General features: G+C 44.4%; 1 protein-coding gene across 1 annotated transcript in view; it reads right to left on the bottom strand.

The window, feature by feature from the left end:
- LOC8039025 (very long-chain specific acyl-CoA dehydrogenase, mitochondrial) overlaps positions 1-18637 on the bottom strand; it is a 42274-nt gene that overhangs the window by 15981 nt on the left and 7656 nt on the right. Inside the window, exons 3-7 of the mRNA XM_029984542.4 lie at positions 9367-9439; positions 3009-3073; positions 1868-1960; positions 1283-1393; positions 743-874 (exon numbers count right to left, since the gene is read on the bottom strand). Of these exons, the coding sequence (XP_029840402.2) occupies positions 743-874; positions 1283-1393; positions 1868-1960; positions 3009-3073; positions 9367-9439 (474 nt within the window). The remainder of the gene's footprint in view (positions 1-742; positions 875-1282; positions 1394-1867; positions 1961-3008; positions 3074-9366; positions 9440-18637) is intronic.

The following is an 18637-nucleotide window of genomic DNA, read 5'->3' as shown; positions in this document are numbered from 1 at the left end:
AGCGAGAAACAGCTGGACCTCACTATCATTGCAGGCGTTTGTTGCGACGGCAAAACCTCCTTGTGTAAGTGCGGAGAGTGCGGAGGGGGGGGGGGGGGGGTGCGTTTTTCGGGAGATTTTTTTGGCAGTCATACAACCGTACAAATTAGTCAAAATTCAGGAATCACATTATATGAAAAGAGCTGCTTTTTGAGTGGAAAGGAATTGACGATACGAAAGTATTTCTTATGGTGCACGTAGTGCTCGAGTTATGGAAACGGGGGGGCTTGCAGCCACGGAACGCTTGCGGGTCGCGTCCCAGAGAGTTGCGAACCGCGCATTTGAGACCCTTGCAGTAGGTAAAAGAGATTTTCTGTTTGTGCCACTATACGGCACTGACCAAACCTAGAGCGGGCAGACTCTACCTCGAGTGTCACATCAGCACTCGAGAGACTTCAAGGACCCCACGTGCTACTCTCTTCCTGCCCGACTCTCTCCATCATAAAAAAGATGCAATAAAAAAACGTATGTGTCTGTAACTGCAACCGCACCCAACGTCGCAACACTGCGCTCATCTCAATTTGCGGGTCCTTTTGGGACTCCTCGGTGGCACTCTTTGCCAGAGTGCAAGTCGGTAATAATGGTTCTGCCTCCGCAACCGATTCTTCTGGTGGGTGACTAAAATGCGGGGGCCCACGACAGTGCTAGGGATTAGATGCTTCATCCTGTTATGAGCGTGCAGAGTCGACGAGCATTGACGCACCATGGCGTCGGAGCCGCTCCCAGGCTCCGTCAGGCAGTAGGCCGCAAGTTTCTCGCCCGCCGCCAAGACAGGGAGGTACTTCTTCTTCTGCTCGTCCGTCCCAAATAGGATAATCCCTTTGAAGCCTATGGACTGAAACGACACGCGGGAAAGAAGAAGCAGTTAACGGAAACAAGGTTGCCGAGCTTCCATGTTCACATAAGCACACTCACACTGGTAAGTTATAAAAGTTCTGAAAACCAACCTACTACAAGTGGCTCGGTGGCAACTGACGTCACGTCGCCTCTCGAGAAATGTTGGCTGCCTCTCTAAGGCCGCCGAGAATTTTCTTTACGAATTTACCCCACTGGCTTATATTAGAAGCAAGATCAACACCGAATGATCTCTGAATCGCACCAGCAAGAGAAAAATAAGGACGAAAAGAAAAGATAGACTGCGGAGTAAAGCGAAGAATGAAATTGTGTACCCGAATGCAGACAACATTTCGCCAATATATGTCGTTCTAGCGTCACGCCAGCTAGAAAGAATGGGTCCCCTCACCTGATGTGCCCCCAGCGTGATGCCTAGGCTCAGGTCGTAGTTGCCAATGGTCTCGCTCAGCCGCGCTGCCTGGGTGTTGGTGGCTCCGATGCCACCCAGCTCGGGCGGTACCTGCGTGCCAGAGGCCTCGTGGCAACGCCTCGGCCGCGGTCTCGCCACACGACGGCGAACCAAACTTTGCCACCTGGACGCAGTCCCAATGCTTACAAATTCACTGCCAAGTACGCGGTCTTCAGTTCAGAGCGCATGTGTTTGTTGCTTTGGAAAACAGGTGCCACACACACAAATCCAGAAAGTGGCACCAACCAATAGTTCTTTATTGGAACAGTACGGGACAAAAACGGAACCCCTTACAACCCGGACGAAGCTTAAAGTTGTTAATTCGAGAAAATAAAAGAGGCAGGAACTAAAGGAGGCAGGAATAAATGAGGCAGGACTCGAGCAGCTCGGAGAGTAATTTCAGCATCTTTTAAAGGGATGTACAAAAGTGCAAGAGGGTGAATGTTGTATGTGTTGAGAAGGCAATCTTAAAATATGTACGCCTTCCCCCTGTAACTCGTTGTCGCCCAGTGCATGCCAACTCACCTGCATCCCAAAGCCTCCCAGCTCCTTCAGGCCAGCCATAGACTCGTCCGAGATCCTCTCGTTCAGGTCGTTCTTGTCTGCGTCGTTCACTTCCTGCGCCGCCACACAAGTGCAAAACCGCCCAGTCGGTCATTGGGAAGCCTCGACAGAGTTTCACGCATTGGGTGTCACAACACAACGTCCTGGTTGGCTTCTAAAATGTGAGCCGAAGCAGTGGACAACCACAAAACTCGAAAAGATGCTAACAATGCTTCTATTCGCATTTAAAAAAAACTGAAAATGTTAAACCAATATGTTCACCCCCTTCTCTCATTATTCGACATGAAGATCTGTTTGGACCTGAATGAAGATATTTACCATTCTTGTTTTCAATGCTCTTTCCAGGCACTAAACCTTCACCCAGGGTTGTTTTAACTCAACGTAACACCTGCTACTGTTTATTCTATTGTTAAGAAGAATTAGGAAGTTTTATTTTAAAATGCCTCAAGTACTGCGTAGCCTTGTTTCCTATTGTGTTGGTACGCTTTAGTGAATGTATTTTCTTGTTCCTTCCCTCAGGACAAGAAACATGTTGTTAAAACATTCTCTATAAGATAAAAATCCTTTACTTCTGCAGTTTCCTTTTCAGCTAAACCAAACATAGCAGACATTTTTGCAACCCTGGAATTTTTTTAATTTATAAGGAGGCCACGGACATTATTTTACGTGGAAAAATGTTTCATTTGCATATATGTTAGTGCCCAAAAAAACTATTTTTAAGAGCCAAGAAAAATGGAGGTTTAACAGCAATGATAAAGCTTTTAGCATGAACAAGTGATGTGGAGCTCTATTATGAAAATTTAAATATGCAAGTGCAAATGTAAAGGCAACTAGCAATCCTTGGGTACAAAAGAGATAAGCGAGGTAGTCACATCTCGCTTATAGTACTGAAGTTGTAAAACAAACCTAACACGAACGAAACAAGAAACACGTAGGACAAGGACAGCCGCCTGTCCTTGCCGTCTGTGTTTCAGTTTGCGCTTTTAACCTTTTAAATGATACGAAGCAACTAGACCAAACCAAAGCTTTATTGCCAACCTAATGGCTGACGCCCAACAGATGTCTGTTGAGATGCAGCCACATGTGAAGCATTCTTGCTCACCGTGAGGAACTTGGTGACTGGTTCAAGCACCATGCGGAGGGTCTCAGTCTGGTCCTCCGTCAGCACTGCACCACATACAAGGCAGACAAGAGACTCTGTACCTACACTCACTCAGGAGAAATAGACAACCTCCAAACGTTCGGAACATAATCCTGGCCTCCCTCACTTTTAACCTCTTTACACTTAGAAGGTAACTCAAGTGTTGGTTACACATTCATGTTTATGCATTGGTGCCCACCAAAAGCAAACACGCCTTCCCGGCACTGCATCACAACACAGAAAAAACAAAACATGCACACAAATCAAACACTAACACTATATGCCCAAAAACACAAAGTAAAAAAAAAATCCATGGACATATTGTAAAATATTGGGCAAGCGCCCACTCAAAATTTAGAGATAATTGCAAAAAAATGGGGAATGGGCGCTTGTTTGGTCATCAATTTCACATATCAATGTACTGTGCGTATTTTCTCAGATCTTACAAATTTGGGAGTGGGCGCTTAATGTGGAAAGGGCGGATGCGCTATATTCTACGGTATATTTACTGTAGATAGTTCTGATATCATTATGTTTTAAAAACATTACAAAAAATAAACTCTATTGAGACTAACAGCTAAGAGAATGGAAGGTTTGGCTGGTTGGCATTCATTCGCGATAGAAACAGTGGTCACTAAAACAGGAACTTTGACTTCATCTAGCTGTGTCTTACATTTCCTTCCCCCGATTGCAATCATCTACATGCGACAGGAAACATAGAGCTCTCGTAAGACGCCACGTTTCAACATTGAGTAATTCTAAGTGAAATACATCTTTCGGCTTTGCAGCTCACAGGAAACGGCGGGTACATTTGGACGGGTAAGCGTCCCATCCCGTCGGACAAAGGTCGAACGCGGCTCGCCATGTATTGCCCCATTTACATCACCTTTTTAAAATTAACCCCATATATGCACAAACTAACATGTTCAAAAATTCGCCTCTTTTCCTTGCCATTTCGGATTGGAATAGCCTTCCAAGGGGAAATTGCCTCCATCCGTGTTGTTGCCACCGTAAACATGACGCTGCTTGAGTAGGTTAAGTTGAATATAAATTTTCGTTTTCTGTTTTGTGCATCCATTCTTATGGTACCTTTTTTATGTAAATATTTCAATTACTGCTGAAATTTCCAGAATGCATTTAAATGTTTTTTTGCATTTTGCATGCACTGCATCTTTTTCTTTTTTGTGTGTGCTGCTGCTTGGATTTTGTTTTCCAAATTTACTGTGCTGCTGTTTCTCCCTATGCAATGCCTGTGAGAGCCTTTAGGGTACATAAATAAAAATAAAAAACAAACATTGGAATTGCCTCGGGCACATCACCTTCGAAAGAACAAAGGCAGACTTGGCAGTAAGAATACAAACAATGGCACTGCTACAATCTTTGTTTCTTTGACAGTGATCTCTGTACCTCTTCAGGGGGCTCGCAAAACTTCAGCGCTTGCAACGGCTGGAGGACGTTTGATGGAGGCCGTACGTTTGCGTCCGAGTGTGACAAACCACAGTGGAACCGCTCATGACTGCTTACGAGTGAACACACCGACGCCATCAGTGGGTGGAGCGCTTCCCGTCTCCTTATTCGCAACTCCGGCGACCTATAGGGGGCGCCACCACCAAACAAACATGGCGGCTGGGTCCAGGTCGCGTCGGCTCGGCCGGGCCGCCTAAATGGGTGGCGCATTCAATTTAACAGATTTTCTTTTGTTTAATGCCCAATTTTATGGGTATTTGAACTGAGACGGTTAAGTCTCGTCGGTGCGCATAAACTTGCCGAGCATAGTTTTGTTTTGCCGGTGTTTTTTGTTCTTTTCATGTCAAACTTTCGTTTCGGAGACTTCGTTCAAAACCGAAACTATGGGCTCCGGAGAAACGGTAATAGACTCTAATTAGTTTTGATCATCTAAGGAAAGCGGCGATGGCTACAAAATTGTTCCACCGAGAGTAATTTTTAGCTAACTCGCATGCCTCGACCATGCGACTTATCTGTCCGCGAAATTAAGCTTTTGTTCGTGTCTGCGTTTCAAGAAACAGCTCCAGTCGCGTGCTCGGTCAAGAACACAGGCTGCAGGAAAATTACGAAAATTAAGCAAGCGCTTCTTGAGCCAAGGAGCATGTTAACCCGCTGGCGCTTCACTAAGCAGATGATACTCGTATTTAAATTCAGGTTTTAGTAGCAATCGAGAAGTCATTTAACGAATATGCGGATTATGTATTATATTGCGTACTATGGGGGGGGGGTCCCACTAAAGCGATATTAGTATATTCTTTTGGTTGAAATATGAACTTAGATGATTAACTATTAGGTAAACTGCTGAATAAAAGTATATATGACAGACAGAGAGATACTACTTAAACTTAGCCAAATGGTTGTAGCCGGTAGAACGGAGACGAATGGGGCAAACTGAGGAGATTCTTCATCGGAGATTCACTCAGACCTCCCTGCAATGAACTTGACTTCGGATCCTGAACGGATAAAATTAGTATTTTTTGTGGCCGGTTAACCTGAGCAATGTAGACGTATATTGCTGCTGGCTTCGACAGTGGTTATAATATAACTATTGGAGGCGCGATAGATCCTAATGCCGTGACAGACGGCATTAGGAATTTTGCGAGACGCGTCCCCCACCTTCTAAAAGCAGATAATCTCCCTCATTAATCATATGCAGCGAGCAGGTTTTCTGAATCAAGTAATTGCGAAATCAGCCCAACTCCTTCAGGGTGGTCTCTTTCGGCGAAAAGCAGTCAAGATGAATAGCCAACGCACCGGCCGGCGTTAGTGGCTCAAACTTGAAGCTAATCGAGCACAACCAAACTCCAGAAAAGCAGCTATCGAACTTTCCCATTCTCTTGACTGCAACATTGGTGTTCCCTCCAGCGAAGCACCTGGTCTGTCGACCTCAGTCCACTGTTCTACATCCTTATAAAGAAACCACTTATCAGTTACCAAGTAGTCGTCATTTTGAATGTGATTCGATACAGACAAGAAATCAAAACGTTTTTCCGTGATTCCTCCCCATCCAAAAAATTGAAAGCATGCGACCATGTGTTGTGGAGTAAACGGGCTTTCAAACACGTGATGGAAAGAAACAATCTACTGAGGCTTCACCAGACTAATGAACACTCAGGCAAACTTTAGAAATTTTCGGACCTTCGTCAAATTACATTGCTCGCCCCCGCGGCGACAGCACGTGTCCGCGAAAGCCACCAGAGATGCGGCAGGGTGCAGAGCGACCTGGACCGACTGGTTCCCGGTTTTCCCGCTTGGCGGCGTCCGTTTTGCTGGAGTCGCAAATATTTCCCAAGTTTCTATGCAAACTTTCTTTACCGCAGGCTCGAAATAGTTTTGCCAACGTTATAAGCTACCAAATGTCATAGATAGTGCCATAGATTTCATCTCACAAATACTGCAAAACGTTCAGTCCATTTATACGCAAACCGGAACTGTTCCGGAGCTAGCTAAGGGACGGGGCCAGTGTGTGTCTGTGTTCTCGCCGTAAGCAGTCACCAGCATTGCAATGCATTCGGCCACACTCAAATGTACTAAATGTGTAAACCAGCCTGTAAAAATATAGACGTTTTTTCTGCGGGTACCCAAAATAGGCGCTCGCACGCTCGACGGACGGACATGCCTAGGGATGGCGAGAGAATGTCCCTAAGGCTGAATGTAACGAAAGCATTAGACTTTGCACTGTAACGTCCATTTTCTTTAACCTTTCCTACGTCAGGATCTTGAACAAAAAAACATTTTGGGAAGATTGTGGGTTTTGAAACCTGACAGGCAATTCATTCAATTTATTTCTGTTTATCTCTTTTAGCCTTTCGACGGTGAAGCTTCGGTAAAGATGATCGATATTAGTTCCACGTCAGTTTGCAGTAGTCAGTGCCTTCACAAATTAGAAGGAACCCTATCAATGTGTTGTCTGCTCAAATTGCCCAGGGGAGGGGGTGAAAGGGCATGTCAATGCTCACCACTGGTTCTAGAGTCTAATTACTGAACTTCGAAGCTCCCTACAGGTCAATGTTGACGAGACCCTTCAAATGTCCACCAAATGTCCCCCACATGTTTGACAGATGTTTCAACCGCAGCTGCTAGCAGTGTTACTCCACAGACACCCGTAAATAAACACCGAGAGCCGAAAAAAAGACCCGAAGAAGTCGGCATAACAGATGAGCAAAAAAATGGTGTCGATACAGAAACAGGCCGACAAGGAAAAAATTTCAAAAGCTGCTTTTAAGTATAAACCTCAGAAAATAAGCTAAATATGGAAAATCAAATCAAATTTTTATATGTTGTCACATCATCCCCCATGACAACAGGGGACTCGGACAAAAAGCTGCCGAGTTGCAACTTGACGAAGGGCCCAGCCCCTGAGCAGTTTGTGACAGCAAGAAAAAAAAACAAAAAACTACCCAGTGCAGGAAGAGAACAAAAAAAATAAAGGTTGCATAAATACAAACAAATTTTTATACAAATGTTAGATGTTATGAATTATTTACGCATAAAAATACCAAAAAACATCAGACATTAAAAAACACAAAGATATATGATATCATGTAACACACAAAAGCATGCAACAAAAACAACAGCAGTATTCAGAAGTACCAGAGAAAAAAATCTAATTTAATAATCTTTTATGGGACAGTGTTTCTAAATTTAAACACTTTCTGGACAAACTATGTAGCACAGTGGACAAATTGAAATTAAGCGTCTGATCGATGTAGTGAGTATGCGATGGATGAATTGTCCAGAGCTAATTTTTGGTTATGTTTTAGGTCATGCAGGATTATACAATGTTTTGGGTTAGCTAATTGAATCAAATGAACATTGTTACGCTGAAGAGCCCTAGGATATGTTGTTAAAAGTATGAACACATATATTTGTTGAATTTTTCTTACATTTAGGGCTTTAAATAATGATGCAGTGTGAGGGAAAAAATGGAGCACAAGAAATTGCATGTACCGCCCTTTTTTGTAAGAGGTGCAACTTTTTTAAGTTTTGTTTTGCTTGTGGTGTTCTAAATAAGGTTGCAGTAATTTAAATAGAAACAAACTAACAAATTATGTCGTAAGCCTACGCTTGCCTCTGAAAAAAATGGTGCTGACAGCAAGTCAGCAGACTGGGGTTTAGGCATGAAATCCACAGTTAAAGGTTGTACCTGACATTTCAGTTCTATGACCTCTTCACTTTACTGAGTGCATTTTTAGTATTTTCTTTAAGGGCCACATAAACAAAGACACTCCAATATGAAATTCTAACATCCCCTCTCGGACGATGCCCGTTTGGTTATTAAGCGGAACAGATAACGCCATGGTGGCTAAAGTGACCCCAAGTAGAGACTGGCTGTCCTGCCAGTCTCTACTTGGGGTCTAACATCTTCCTGGTGTTTATTTTAAAGTGAATGTTCCTCGCTTTCTGTACTGTGTCAGGCGTAAATTCTTTTTTATTTATTTGTTTTCCAATTTTTTTTTATTTTTTTTTTTACAGAAGGCAGAGATAAAGGCAAGGCGCCTGACAGTGCTTCTGCCCCTCTAGAGTTTAAATAATAATTAAATTATTTAGTTCTATCAATGAAATTACATTATTGCATTAATTAAATTAAAAAATGAAAGCTGTTTACAACTCCCTGTAATGCTGAATTAGAGTGCAGCTCTTGAGGAGGAGGAGGGAAGGGTACTGAGGGGAAAGTATACCCCTCCTCCTCTCCTCCTCATTCTGTCTGCTACTCCTTCCTCCGAGCGGCGTCGCCTTAGCCCTACGAGGGTCATGTGATGTCTCTGGGGTCACGTGACCTCACGGGGGTCACGTGACCCCTATGAGGTCACGTGACGATGACGATGACGTCATCAGTGACGATGATGATGCGGATGCCGATGACGTCATCAGTGACGATGACTATGCCGATGACGTCATTGATGACATAATCAGTGACGTCATCGGCATCATCATCAGTGACGTCACTGATGACGTCATCAGTGACGATGCCGATGCCGATGACGTCACTGATGATGTCACTGATGACGTCATCAGTGACGTCACGCGTCCCATAATGCACTGCGCGGTTACGCCGACGGCGACGCCGCTCAAGCCGGAAACGGGCGCCTAAGAGCTGCGCTCTAAAATTACAAATCTGCATCTAGGGAATTAAAGTGTCAACGCTGACTTGTAGCATGAGACACCAGAGCTGAACCTGTGACCAAACCAGAAGGTAGAGTCGGGACAGAGGCTGATACACAGCTTGGTAGTGAAAGGAAAGACATTATTATGACTTTATGTGCGAGTGGGTTAATTACGTCTCAAGTTTCCACTGATCATTCGGACTTACCGTCAGGGTAGGGAAACATCTGCTCCATATTGGCTTCCCCCTTAAACAGGTTCATCAAGAATGAATTTGACACCTGAGATGGAGAGAAAAAGAGCCCAAAATTAGGAGACATGCTAAATTTCTGCTATTATTTTTGCTCATAGCATTTGTCTGTGCTGGGTACCTTGTAGTTAGGCTTCAGTATATTTCGGATAAATCCGAAGAAATCCAAAAAACACTTGCTAGTAAAGTTTTCGTCAATTCAAATATATAATTGATGAACTCCAAATTTGAAAAGCGCAATAGACGATATGCGAAACTGCTTGGTGGTCTGGCAGCACTGTGCATGTGGCTATCTCGGTAGCATCCAGTGTCTTGAGTTTCGGTGTCTCAGCATTTCCAGGACTGGACGCTCTGCCACTAAGTGTGATTCGGAAACTTTGTTGTTTTCTGAGGTCCGATCACCCAACCTGGACAAAGGACTAGGCCATCATGCCTTTCATCTCTGAGGACGCTTTTAATTCTTTTTTTGATGTGAATACGCATGAAGTTTTACTGTTTAGCGGTAGACTGCTCCACGCCAATGCATGCAACTCAAGGGTAGTTTTCTTTTTTCTTTTTTTAGTTGTTACCGGCAAAAGTTAATTCGTGGAAAGCTCTGTGATCTTCGAAAGGAAACTGTGCCCTGGGCAATATTTTTTAGGCATTCCAAAGAGCTTAAATTGGTGTCAGATAGCATTGACCTCAAGCACAGTTGCCAGATGTTGCGCTATTAATGAAGATTTGTTCAACCCTGGCACAATAACTGCTTTGACTTTCTCAAAACTACCCCCCCAAGCTTCTTCGCACCAAGCAAAATTTTTACCTTGCCTGCGACATAAAAAAAGAAAAAAATAAAAGAAAAGGAGTGTGTGAAATGAAGTTGGCACCGCCCGTGTTGCTGCACTCAACGTCCGCAACATAAGTTTTCGCCGTTGCCAACATAGAAGTTTTAGCCACTACAATGAACTTAAGTTGAACGCCACATTCTATGTAATCGGACGTGGCGTTCGACAAGAAAAGACAGCGAAATCCCATCTCTGCGAGTGTTGAGCAAACAGACACGTCGTCCGTGTCTGCTGTGTTTTTTATTCTACATAACAGTGTTTTAAATATTGAAGAATATTTTATCAACAAACTCTCTTGTTTAGTCTTAGAGGCGTTTTACATACCTTGTTTACAGATTCCAAATCAAGTGTATAGAAGTCGTTGCAAAGCAATGAAATGGTTTGCTGGCTTTCGAAAGTAAATATATAATTTTTTTTAATATACAACATTAAAATAAGGGCTTTCTGGTGCTTTCAGCTTTTGTTGTTCACTGTTAACCATACGGATCTTCAATTACGGTTGGAGGCGCAGATTATTAAAACTGTCATCTTTTTGCCTCGCTTAGGAATGCATTTAAAGTTTTCTGGTGCAGCAACAACATATATCTTTTTTTTCCTTGCTTAACAGCCCTGGTGTTGTCTGCATACATAAAGCGGGTTGCGCATCAAGAAAAACGGAGGCTGACACTACAACGCGCATAAATGAAGAAGAAAAAAGTTAAGAAACAAATTCAGTTCAACTTTGTGAAAAGATTAGGGCCCAGTTCAATAGTTGTAACTGGCTTCACGGCGCACGATAACGGCCGCACGTTTCTTCACGTTGTGACCGATTGTTTTTGTCAAAAGCTGCGTCTGAAGTAACAAATAAAAATAAAAAGAATATTGCGAACCCTGTTCACGTTTGCGTTCACGTCACACACGAATCGAAGGTTTATCGTTGCATCCGCAGCGGAACGCAGCGACGCGTTGGCATCGCACCTCTCGCACGAAGCGCGGTCATTTGTTTGCATGGAGTCTTTGCCGGTTGAGTCACTGGTTTTGTTTTCTCGCCGCTACCAAGGTGGCAGACGTAGCTCTCAGCGCGCTAGTAGATGGCGCTCTACATTTGGCATATGGCCTATTGAAAGAAAAAAAGAAAAAGAAAAGGTATCCCTCAAATAAGTTTGTTCCAGAGCAGAAGTTCATCAGTTTCATGTTTTATTTCAAATCTCAGATCATTGACAAAAGGGGGAATACAGCTCATCCCATCAGGGTTCGGTCAGGACAACAAGGTATTCGACTTGTAAGTCACAACAAAAGTCACTGTTCCAGTTTCCAATTTAAACCATACTAATTTTGCTCCTTAAGGGAAAGAGGCTTGTGTTCTTATAAGGGCGAAAGCTGCGAATCCTTAGATTTTATGAAAGTGGAGGGGAAGGGCAGCTGAAACTTCTATATTACTCCTTTCGCCACTTTGCCGAATTCGTAAAATAATGAAGTGGTACCGAAAAAAAACAACAGAGTTTCTCAGCGACTATGTTTATGAGTTTATAGATTTCAAAGTATCGGCATTCCTGGAAGCACATATTTGTTTGGAAGCTGTGTTGTAGGACAGTCAGTATTACCAATGGTGCTAATGCCAAATCCAGCTGAAGAGATATAATTTGATACTGGAGTTCCTACGAATTCAGCGCAAAATTTTTAAAAGTTGGGAAAAGAGTGAAATTAAACTCTGAATTCCGAAGAATTAAGAATCCGACAAAAAAAATCAGATCAACTCCGAATTTTTCGGCAAAAAAATGAACTCTGAAAAACGCTGTCCGAATTACAGAAAAAATAAACTCCGAAAACACAAAACTCTACTCATACTTAAGAATGGTGCTATCATGAAGCTTAAAAGGAAAAGACAAGTTACGTAATTACTAATCAAAAAGCCCAGATACTGTGCAATAACTGAAGCAGATGAGCACGTTTGTGCTGTGTCCTCAATAATTAAATACCTGGTTAAATACACACAAAACTTTGCACCGCAGTCCATTTCCTAAAAGCTTGCGTCGTAAAAAAAAAAAAAAATTGAACAAGTTTACATTCTTTAAGCAAAAATGTGTAGGGCGAAAGTGATGACACATATGATATAAAAAAAATGTGAACCTTCTCCATGCATATAGCTTCCATTTTACCCTTAAAACATTGCAAACTGAGTAGTGAGCAGCATAATTAATGGCACCTAACAAAGAATAAAAAGGCTATTTTTATAAGCAGAAAAGTTTTCGGCCTCCTCAATCGTTCCTACCAGGCCTCCTTAAAGAAATACAGAATAGCTACACGACAAGCAGAACAGACTGGCTCGACAAGAAGCGGAAATTTTTCAATTTCTCGTGGGGGCCGGGGCCCAAAAGGCCTGCCCCCCTCCCCGTACACCCAGAGGTCCCCAAAGCAAGGGTACTTGCTCTAGAGATCAGATCGGACCGGAATTTTAAGGCCCGACCTAATCCGGCCTGGTTAAGTTCTGGCCCCAACGCGGCCCGACCGTTATATTTAACGCAAGCCCGACCCAAACCTGGCCGGAACCCATCTTTTAAAGTGGTAGGTTTATCGGGCCAACCAACCTCAGTAACCTCATAAGTATGAATTGGGTAGGTCGGTCAGACCGTAAACGCTAAAAGACCTTGAAAAAAAAAAAGGCAACTGGTGCCAGGGATTGCACCCCCGGTCACCGGCGTGGAAGCTCAGGTGCACTGCTGACTGAGCTACGGAGCCAGCACGTAGGAGAGGGAGGAGCAAAAGGAGGTGGCGTGAGAAAGTGTGCGGAACAGAAGGGGGCGGAAAGGACAAGCAAGAAAGGAGCAGGAACAGGTGGTATAAAAAAAGTGTGCAAAACGAGGAGGAGTGGAAAGGGCAGGAAAACGCGCTTGGCCTCTCTCGGTGACCCAGAAAATTCAGCGCAGACTTTCTATCCCGGTGGTGACAAAGGGAAGCGTGCGCAGCATCACAAGGAGACAATGGTCTGACCCAATCAGTTTTCATACAAAAAAAACACCTGCCCTAGGCACCACCTGAACTAAGAGCACCGCGCACCCTATAAAGCTAGCACGTTTAAAAGCGTTTAGCGGAACTGCCGAACATGCAGCCAATATTTTTAAAAACGAGTATGTTTTATAGCTAGCTGACACCTAGTATTTTATGAAAAGCATGTCAGCCTTGGGAATGGAAGTGACCGTCACTTAAGGGGGGACACTGGCTGGAGGTCGAACTTCTTAAAGGGACACTGACAGGGTATTTACGCTCGCCGAGGTTTTTAGTTGTATGTGACATATGAGAGCTCAACTAGCCAGAACAGAATTTGCGGCTCGAAATTCGGTTTCTTTCCGCCCGAAAACCGCCGATCAAGAACTGGCCGGTTCGAACCTCGCTCACTCTCTTTTCCGCGGTCACGGGCCGTTTTCTAAGGTATCGATGCGACCACCAAATTTAATCAAAGTCGTGGGTCACTGAAAGCACACACTCAATATTAAGAATAGAAAAAAATATGAAACCCATTTTTTGTGGCTTCGAAAAAGCTGCAAATACGTTGATTGAAAAAAAAAGTTCCACAGACAACCGGAAGCATTCTTTGCGTGCGTCGTTTCGCGTATCAAGGGACTCGCAGGGACGGCGATGGCAGCGGACGACGGGCGTGGGACCTGTATTTCAGAACTGTCGTTCGCGGTACCGGCGAATTTTGTCTGCCTTTAAAAGAGAAATTTGGGACTGGTCAAAAGAATTGGTATTCATCCCGTACGACACGCCCGACCACCAAGCCGATTTGCACGAAGACGTCGCCGAGCCGTCGCTCCCTTCTTGTGGCTGAAGACATCGCTCGCGCAAACGTCAAGCGCGACGTGTCTACTTCGAGTTGAATATGCACGCGTACGATTTCTTTACTAGGTGAGAATGTCGCCAATGCGTGGTGCATCCCGACTTCGACCCGGGAGTGCTTTTGCTAGAGGAAAATCGGTAGCAAACTATCCAACTTACAGTTTATCGGCTGAATTATTACTAAGGAAAGAGATACCCCTGTTTCGATATGCCCCAGTAGCTCAGTGGCAAAGACGCCCCCTTCACACGTGGTAGGACCGGGTTCGATCCCCCGTGAAACCTTTTTTTTTTTTCTCAAATATTTTCTGATGTCTACATTTCTTACTTTTTTTTACAATTATTACTGAAGAAACAAACAAAAAAAGTATAAGAAACAAATGTTGTGGACGGCACGTCGCTGAATTAAATGGTGTGGGATTTCCTTTTTGACACCTGCGAACTCAATGTAATCACTTTCCACAAAATGCAAGGAGCATATTAATCAGGTAGCATCCGCTTTCCGAGGTGCCCGCAAATGGGCTACAGGAATTGCAGCCAGCCATTGGTCCCGATCCCGTTGATCTTTCGGAAACTCTGTCGCGGAATGCCACTTCTGTTTCGGACGCGGGACATGTGAGCCAGCTCTTCACGCAACATCTTGGGTGTATTCTTTTCGGAGCCGATCGAAATTCACCACGGGCACTGACTACTCATCTTCAACTCCTCAATGTACAAAACAACTCATCTTTGAGTACAGAACAACGAGCGGAACATACACAACTGCGAAAGAATCCCACGGCGAACAGTTCCCATACGCCGCATGTCGTCTGCTACCGAAAAAGAGGAAAAAAAACAAAAACAAAAACAAAACAAAAAATTACACGGTCGTGTAGCCACGTCACTTCCGCCACTCACTCTCTTCTCTCCACTTCTCCGACCTCCGTCGGGTTTCGGTTTCGGTTTCGAGCAGTTGCGTCTTTTGGCTTTATTAAAAAAATACGCTACCCTGTTGCAAAATATTAATTGGGTAGTCCTCCGACACCATAATAAAGCGCCTGGCAAAAAATTAAAAAAAAAATTTGGGGGGTGTCAGTGTCCCTTTAACTACTCAACTGATCGGAATGAAATTTGCAGGGGAGATTTAGCTTCAGATGTAGGTGTACTGTGCAAAGTTTCACCTCTCTAGGGCAAACTTACATACCTGCATAAGATGATGTGTCACTCTTCATTAAGAAATCTATGATATGCTAATGAACCTATTAAAGGGAAGATGGGGCACTTCTACATTTGAGAAAAAACGCTTGAATTGCGTTCATTTGGCCTTTAGATTAACAGATATCAAAATTGTATTTCAATGCGACGCGCCGGAGAGCCATACGAGCAATTTCAAAATAGGACTGAAGCCCCGCCTCCCTAGCCTTGGGCAGCCAAAAGAGCCGTCGGTGACGTCACGGACAGCGACTGTCTTTCGCGTTTTTCTCGCGTTTAAGAATACTTACGCAGCAAATGGTTTGGGTATTCGGGTTCACGGGGTAAAAATACACTAGAATTCACTTCTAACTCATTTTTTCCAAGAAGCTCCGTAGCTTCCCTTTAAAGACCGACCAACGAAACCATTTTCCGCAAGGTAGGAAAATGCCCCTCGCGCTCTCCTCTTTTCACCCTCTCCTAAAAATCACGTGACGGCAGAGGCTTCTTTTGTGTCGGCTTTTTCCGTAGGGATAATCCTAAAAAGCCGCGAAATGAGCGGCTAGCTGCGAGCGCCACAACGGCCTTGAGACGTCCAGGTGTCTTCCCTCGTTGACGCGGGCACGCTCAATCCGCGAGATTGAGGAAGCCAGCGCGACCGAACGCTTTTTCCCATGAGCTGCAGGTCCGAGGCCGCTCGGTCGGTGGGGATAGAGGGGTCTTGGTATGCTGGGGTCGTTGCAGCAGCCGCTCTCTGGCATCGCGCGGCTGCTGGAACCATTCCCGTGTCTGCACAAGGATTGGCTTGCGCACTAAAGGGTTCAGGTCGTCGATAATACATTTATTTCCTAAACTTATAAATCAAGTGGCTTTCCCTAATCTATTCATTACTGTTTGAAACACATCTCCTCTCATAGGTTGTTCACCCCATCTTGGACTCTTTTACGTATTTATTCGTCCTTACCTCTGCTTGATGACTGTTTTATAACTTGATAAAGACCTTTAAATTTTGGCACGGGCTTGCGCGATCAACGCTGTCTTGGATTTATTCAAAATTGGAAAGATCGGCGTCAGGAGGGGTTGAAGAAGCAAACCGAAATTCTTGCTTCTAATAAAGACGGCACAATCGTAAGATAGGTCTTTGCTTCACTTGCCTCCACAACGCCCCATCGCTTGCACTATCGCAACTTCTCAGTGACATAGCTGTATACCACATTTTATTTACTCATGGTTACTATAGATGGGGCCCCGCCGGCTTTCCCGTTTTCAGCGAGTCGACGTTTTAACGACCGGCGACTCTCCCGAGTGAGAATAAATATTATCACCTTCCCACAACATCCACCCCTTTCTCTCCCCCCCCCCCCCCCCCCCCCTCCCTTTCCCGAGTTGGGGAAATATCAGGCCACTCCAGGAAGCAGCCTGCAGACTGCGCTTTTCGGCTACTCATTCTCAACACATTCGAACGTGGAAGTAAACACATCGCATGAACGACGCCCTGTTTATTTGCAACCTAAATAATGTGGCTGTACTGTTGGGGCCCAATAAATTTCATCATCAATCATTATTGCTTATGATTTCATGGTGAAAGTGTGTTTGTCGTGATGCCACAAAAGTGGTCGATTCAAAGGAAGGAATAGGTCCTCGTATTTATTTTGCGGAAATACTCGCTCCTGTGACGCTCTAGTGCGTGAGGTCAACGCACCCGAGGCAGTGCGTAGTACTTTAAAACTGTCGTAGATGATGAAATATTTGTGGGAAGTGCTTAAAATTGTTTACACCACAAAAGCATACCTAAAGACAAGAAAATATCGCAATGGCGAAAAAAAAAATCAGCTTGCGAAAACCGTTGTTCCCCCCCCCCCCCCCCCCTCTCTCTTTTTTTTCTCGCGCCACTTCAAAAAATAGCGGCCGAGCAACGAAATTCTATCAAAACCTCGCTTCTTGGAGAAAGGACACCAAGCTATATGGTAGTGAATCTGCCAGGGAGTTTGTAGAAATAATGGGCGACCATTGAATCTAGCCTTCTGCACGAATCATGCCGGGGATATTTCTATTTTCCTTCCAGGCGATTCGAAGGAAAGACGCTGGGGGAATTTATGTGCACTAACATGTTTCTTCTAAAATAAAGTGCCAGATTTCTAGTGCATGTCAATCTACATGTAAATAGCTTAATCAGTGTGTACAAAGATTCGCGGCCTGGAGGATGACATGGAAACATGACGGAAAGCAGCTTGCTTGAAATAGAAGTCTCTATTGCATTGCACTGGTGTGTAAAATTATTACGGATTTTTGTTTTATTTCTGTGCGAAAATAAAAACAGCGTTTAGAAACCGAACACTGTGCGTTTTGAGGTGCGCCGAAAGGAAATAAAAAACCGGGACAACCTGAACAATACGAGGCGCCTTGCGTCACTCAGCTTTTTCTGGTTTCTTGTTTTTCCGGAGCCTTTAAAAAGGGATGAAAAATTATGAACCGATTCACCCGACTTGCCACATTAGTGCAGTTCATTTTCATTACGACAGGCTCTCTTAGAGCGTCTTCCATAGTTCAGCTTGTACTGGTCCGTTTTTTTTATTTTCGGGTCCTTTCAAAAACTGAGCTCTAAGCCACTGGACCAAACTGCAACTTTCAAAATTTACGGAAGCGGAGAAGTGGTTGGGAGGGCCAAGCGGGCAAGGGTTGCACGCCTCTCGAACCACCGTCCGTTACCATTGCTTAGTTGCTGGGCTTTGCGAGCAGAATGCGAGCTTGCTCGAGTAACTTGGATCCGTTCAGAAGATAATCCCCTCTAAATGGCAACCTCCGCCGCCTGGGAAGAACGTAAGTGGGCGAACGAGACGCCTCTGGGTTTTGCGTCACGCCTGCATTTCAAGGGTCAGACTTACTGGTTCCCGACACCAGCACGATTGACGGCTCCGCCCGCGTCTTTGATTGTATATTGATACAGAGAAGAAGGAGAAGAGCGCGACGGCCCGCGGCCGTAGTGTGTTCTGGCTCGCGCTCCGGCGGGCAATCAGATTAAAAACCTACCGCTGAAAACCACCCCGTGTACATAGTCGAAAACACGATAATCATCGAATGGGAGTGAACGTAGACGTATAATGATCCGATACAAAGTTTCGCTTGATTCCTAAACGAATAATACCATAGCCAAGTACACCTTCACATCAAATATACAGGAAATGTCGCGCGCAGAAGAATATATAAACACTTAGAAGCAATAAAAAATACACTGGAATAGATAAAAATAGGTAATGGAATCGAAAAACAGAGGATTAAGAGGCAAGCGAAAAGGCAATGCAATCTCAAGGCAGAGCGGCCAGGCGAGGGACAGTCTCTCCCACAATTCCTCGCGCGCGGGCCGGGGCGCTTGGGAAAATTGCAAATCATCTGCTTCTCCCTGTGAATCGAACACTTTTGTG

Source organism: Ixodes scapularis, unplaced genomic scaffold, assembly GCF_016920785.2.
Source record: "Ixodes scapularis isolate PalLabHiFi unplaced genomic scaffold, ASM1692078v2 PGA_scaffold5__190_contigs__length_132052651, whole genome shotgun sequence".
NCBI classification, from domain to species: Eukaryota; Metazoa; Arthropoda; class Arachnida; order Ixodida; family Ixodidae; genus Ixodes; species Ixodes scapularis.
This window is presented reverse-complemented; position numbering and strand designations above follow the sequence as displayed.